A 5,476-nucleotide genomic window follows, 5' to 3' on the forward strand; every position below is an offset into this window, starting at 1 on the left:
TAGGGGGTCATATGATTGTTGGGTTTTTCTCTGTGTTATTGTTGGTCGTTACCTTAATCTGAAGCGCCTTGAGGCGACTGTTGTTGTGATCTTTTTTAAACTGAAGAGCTAACTGATCGTCCACAATAGTTATAAACACTGATCAGTGTTAGGGTCCAGGGTTTACCCCGCCTCTCGCCCTGTGACAGCTGGGATAGGCTCCACCCCCTGCGACCCTGATTAGTTTAAATTTTGCTTTTCATTTTTTTCCTCCTCAGAACAGCTGGCTGGATCTGATTGGACGGTGGATGACGTTCAGCCAATCCTGGACCTGATGAGTTACATCAGAACTGACCGCCTCATCACCACCAAGACCACCGAGTGAGAACGACTGTTTATTAGAAACAACGTTTGCTATGTTGTTACCATACGCAGAGTTGACTGACCTGAGTGTGTGTGTGTGTGTGTGTGTGTGTGTGTGCGCAGAGCCCGCAGTGAGCTGCTCATCCTCTGTGGTTATATTGGAGCTCTGCTGGCTATTAGAAGACAGTACAGCAGCATCGTACCTGCACTCTATGAATACACCAGGTACACACACACACACTGTGAGTGCGCAGACACACACACACTGAAGTCTGTGCTCTGTGTGGCAGCAGCTGCTGACTGGATTCCAGTCCTGCACACAGAGTGTTAGCGCAGTGCTCAGACTGTCCTGTGGTTATAAAACAGAAAGTTTTTGTTAATCCACATTAATGTTTTTACTGTGACCGACTGTGAAAAACAGCAGTTTGTCTGGTACACGATCATAAAACATCCTTTCTGTTTATGTTACTTCATTACGTTGGTTTAGCATCAATGTCCCTGAATGTCTTTAGTTTATTTACGTTTTGTAATGTAATTTTTACAATTTTAGTTTTAAGAGGAAACTAAAACATCAGTAGGAAAAGTTGTAACATAGTTGAAATTCCAACATGTACGCCCTCCTTTACATTTTCCAAATCCGTCTGAAGGGCCAGATTGGAGTCTCTGACAGGCCCCCTCTGGCCCCGGGCTTTATGTTTGACACCCCTGGTTTAAACCTTAGCTGAAGCTTTGGAGCGCTACAATTCAATTCAATTTTATTTATACAGCATCAAATCACAACAACAGTCGCCTCAAGGCGCTTTATACTGTAAGGTAGACCCTACAATAATACATACAGAGAAAAACCCAACAATCATATGACCCCCTATGAGCAAGCACTTTGGCGACAGTGGGAAGGAAAAACTCCCTTTTAACAGGAAGAAACCTCCAGCAGAACCAGGCTCAGGGAGGGGCGGGGCCATCTGCTGTGATTGGTTGGGGTGAGAAAAGGAAGACAGGATAAAGACATGCTGTGGAAGAGAGACAGAGATTAATAACAGATATGATTCGATGCAGAGAGGTCTATTAACACATAGTGAGTGAGAAAGGTGACTGGAAAGGAAAAACTCAATGCATCATGGGAATCCCCGGCAGCCTACGTCTATTGCAGCATAACTAAGGGAGGATTCAGACAGGTTTACATTTTTCCTTGATCAAAATCAACGTTCAGCATCTCCTGATTTGTTCCAGAAACAGGAACAGATATGAAACATGCGCAGTGACGTCAGCTAATATCGGCTTTTGATTTGAAATTATCGTCGATGATTGTTTGGATCCTTCTGCCGCTGCACGCCAGCGTCTGTGAACGTGTTTCTTTGTGTTTCTCAGTCAGCTGCTGAAGCGGCGAGAGGTGTCTGTCCCTCTGAAGATCGAGCAGCTGTCCGTGGAGCTGGACGCCTGGAGGGCCTGCGCGCAAGCTAACAGCATGTACGTCACACACACACACACACACACACACACACACACACGTTGTATCAATAGCACTACAAGGTGCTCACATTAACGAGCAGAGGTGTAGCAGTGATGCTGAAGAGCGGCCAGGATGAGGCCGGTCACCAAGGCAACTGCATCAGGACACATGAAGGAGCTGCATCTGCCGTTAGACTGATGACTGAGATGGTCACTGAGTGATCGGCTAACTGAAGAATCGTCACTCTGAGGTTTGGAGGACTTCCTGATGAGGGGAAATCAGATGGATGAAGAGCACCAGGAGCCATTATGGCCCACTCTGAAATCAGTGAAGTGGAAGCTTTATTTTATTTTATTCTGTTCTGGGTGGAAATGTGCTCGTCACTGAATGAGGATCTTCTTCTCAGGGCTGAACGTCCCAGCAGCACACGGTGACCTGTGTTTCCACCACAGGGCCAAGAAGATGAGTCATGAAAAGCCTGATGAAATCAAACTGTTTTAAACTAAAATGAAAGAAATCCTGGACTTTATATAAGATAGTAAAGTTTTAATGATTTATCATAGAGCTGGTCAACATCAGGAAGAGCTTCAGAATAAAATATATGACTGTCTCATCAGTGCTGTGCCCTCCAGCTCAGCAGCACTCAGGTGAAGGCGGTTCCACCTTGTGGTGCTGTTCTGAAACTGCACTTCATAAGCTGCTATTTAAGGAAGCAGAGCATGAAAGATGAGCTCAAGCTATCAGTAAGAGCCGTGCATACGGCCTCCCAGCACTAGTGCATGGTTAATTCATTATTAGCATCTTCCTAATAAATCCAGAAATCCTTGCATGTACACATAACTGCTCTGCTTCCACTATCCCCACAGCTGAGCAGCACGTCACCTGCAGGCGTACTGCTGGGGACACGAGTGAGTGCACACAGGCACACGCAGGCACACACATGCACGCGCATGCACACGTAGGCATGTCGCTGGGCTGATGTTCAGTCATTAAAGGTCTTTTATGATTATTCATCTTAAAGAAACGTCAAAGCTGCGGCTTCCACCGAAAACAGGAACAATCACCACAACAGAGAAGCTCAGACGCTGTCAGTGCAGCCAGTCTGGTCCAGTGTAAGGACACATTGCTTCATCACTGAGTGGACTCAGCTGCAAAGAGTGTGACACCACACCCCAGAGTGCAGACCACAGTTTCCCTGAGCCTTACGCTAACATAACTCCATCTTTGACCCAGAACCTGAGTCCTGATCCTGAAGAGGAACAGAGCAGGGATGAGCTTCGAGAACGACGCAGCGCTGTCAGTTTGTCACCAACAGCTGGACGAGTTTCATTTCTTTATTTTAGTCTGTGGTTTCCTGTGAGAAGTGACTGCAGGCAGAAAGCTGCAGGCCACAGGACGGCTGTTTGAAACTCACACACACACACACACACACACACACACACATTCACACTCACACACACACACATTCACACTCACACACACACATTCACACACACTCACACACACACATTCACACTCACACACACACACACACACACACACACACACATTCACACACACACACACACACACACACATTCACACTCACACACACACATTCACACACACTCACACACACACACACACACACATTCACACTCACACTCACACACACACATACACACACACACACATTCACACTCACACACACACATTCACACACACACACACACACACACACACACACACACACACACACACACACACACACACATTTGTAGCAGACACGTCTGAGTAAATTTGTCACGTCTCAGTATTTCGTCAGGTTTTCTCTTTAAAGTGTTTTCGGGTGTTGAAGCTGGATTATGAAGGCAAACCCACTGATGAATTCTAACCCTGAGTGGGTCTCTGGGGTCCGGTGCACACAGCTGGGTGTTTTCATATAAAGAAAACAAAGTGTACGTATCATCTATGAAAGTCCTCAGACTCCACGTAGGATGATTCTACATATGGTGAACAGTTAAAGTGGAGGACTCACTGAAAGCTGCTGTTCCATGACACAAAGCAGAGCATGACTGAATGCCTTCAGCTCGGCTCACTCTCACACTGATGCTATAAACTGTAGTTATGCAGAATATGCTGCTGTCCTCATGTCCACACACACTCACAGCAAACGTCCTTCCTTCCTGTCCGTCTGTCTCCATCAGCCCCCCGTCAGAGTGTCAAAGAGAAGAGTTCAGCTGCCTGCAGAGGAGAATCCAGCCGAGCCACAAAGGTAACCAGTCACCAGCTGCAGCTCAGAGGGCGAGGAGGCAACCAGCACGTTAATGATAATGATAACATTAATAATAATAATACAATTCATTGATAACATTGATAATATTAATAATGACATCATTAAACCATTTCCTGCATCTCTCAGGTGCGTTGCTCCTCTGCGGTGCTGACTACGTGACGGGCTCCAACCTGCCCAGTCACTCAGACCTCCAGCTGTCCTGCTTCACCGGGCAGAGAATACAGGTGTGTGTGTGTGTGTGTGTGTGTGTGTCTGTCTGTGTGTGTGTGTGTGTCTGTGTGTGTGTGTGTGTGTGTGTGTGTGAGAGTGTGTGTGTGTGTGTCTGTGTGTGTGTGTGTGTGTGTCTGTGTGTGAGTGTGTGTGTGTGTGTCTGTGTGTGTGTGTCTGTGTGTGAGTGTCTGTGTGAGTGTGTGTGTGTCTGTGTGTGAGTGTGAGTCTGTGTGTGTGTGTGTCTGTGTGTGTGTGTGTCTGTGTGTGTGTGGGTGTGTGTCTGTGTGTGTGTGTGTGTCTGTGTGTGTGTGTGTCTGTGGGTGTGTGTCCCCACGAGCTATGATTAACCGACGTGTGTGTTTCTGCACTGATGTGTCCAAAGCTCTGTCTGCTCTGTTTGAATGCTCAGGGTCCGGTGTTTTTGCTGGAGGACAATAAATCAGCCATCTCACTCAACGACGCTTTAATGTGGGCGAAGGTCAACCCCTTCTCCCCCCTGGGGACGGGACTCCGCATCAACCCCTTTTAACCCACACGAAGAAGAGGAAGACGGTCACGGCGGCGATGAGACAGAAACCAGCGGCTGAAGTCCAGGCTCAAACACTTTTTCCCAACTGAAGTTTCAGAGAAGCTCAAAGCTTTTGTAGATTTTGATATTGGTTAGCTGTTACGTGATGAGAATGTAGCCAACCAATCGTGCTTCATGTGTGAAGGAGGACTGGTGTCGAATGTGTTGTACTGGGTAGGACTCCTGCTTCATTTCCCACAATGTGATCATGTACATACAGGGTATAAATCTGAGTTCTTCTACTGTACAAAGAAAGCACTGGAATAAAGACACCACTGAGTATTTATGGGAGACTTTCTTTGTGTTCATGTTAATCTTCTCTCAGCTGCTCCCTTTAGGACTCACCACAGTGGATCACCTGCCTCCTTCTCCTCCTATCCCAGCTTCCTCCTCTGCCACACCAACCCTCTGCATGTCCTCCTTCACTACATCCACCAATTTTCTCTGAGGTCTTCCTCCTTTCCTGCTGCCTGGCATGTTCACCTCTCCACCCGCCTCCCTTTCATTCACACACTTGTATTCTGTTGTACCTTCACCTCTCCAGGCTCTCCTCCACCTGCTCCCTACTCTCAGTACAGATCACAGTGTCATCTGCAAACATCAGAGTCCACAGAGACACCTGCCTGACCTC

The 5,476-nt window shown here is 47.1% G+C and overlaps 1 protein-coding gene across 2 annotated transcripts in view; it reads left to right on the forward strand.

Annotated features, from left to right (window-relative positions):
- Positions 1–5,131, forward strand: part of wdr17 (WD repeat domain 17) — a 30,894-nt gene extending 25,763 nt beyond the window's left edge. The window contains exons 27-32 of one of the 2 annotated variants that reach the window (XM_019360516.2): positions 258–360; positions 466–567; positions 1,711–1,809; positions 3,979–4,046; positions 4,194–4,291; positions 4,687–5,131. In XM_019360516.2, coding sequence (XP_019216061.1) covers positions 258–360; positions 466–567; positions 1,711–1,809; positions 3,979–4,046; positions 4,194–4,291; positions 4,687–4,806 — 590 coding nt within the window. In that variant the 3' untranslated portion in view covers positions 4,807–5,131. The remainder of the gene's footprint in view (positions 1–257; positions 361–465; positions 568–1,710; positions 1,810–3,978; positions 4,047–4,193; positions 4,292–4,686) is intronic. The other variant, XM_025908408.1, reaches the window with a different exon arrangement.
- The last annotated feature ends 345 nt before the right edge of the window (positions 5,132–5,476 follow it).

This window comes from Oreochromis niloticus, linkage group LG6 (genome assembly GCF_001858045.2).
Source record: "Oreochromis niloticus isolate F11D_XX linkage group LG6, O_niloticus_UMD_NMBU, whole genome shotgun sequence".
Taxonomy (NCBI): Eukaryota; Metazoa; Chordata; class Actinopteri; order Cichliformes; family Cichlidae; genus Oreochromis; species Oreochromis niloticus.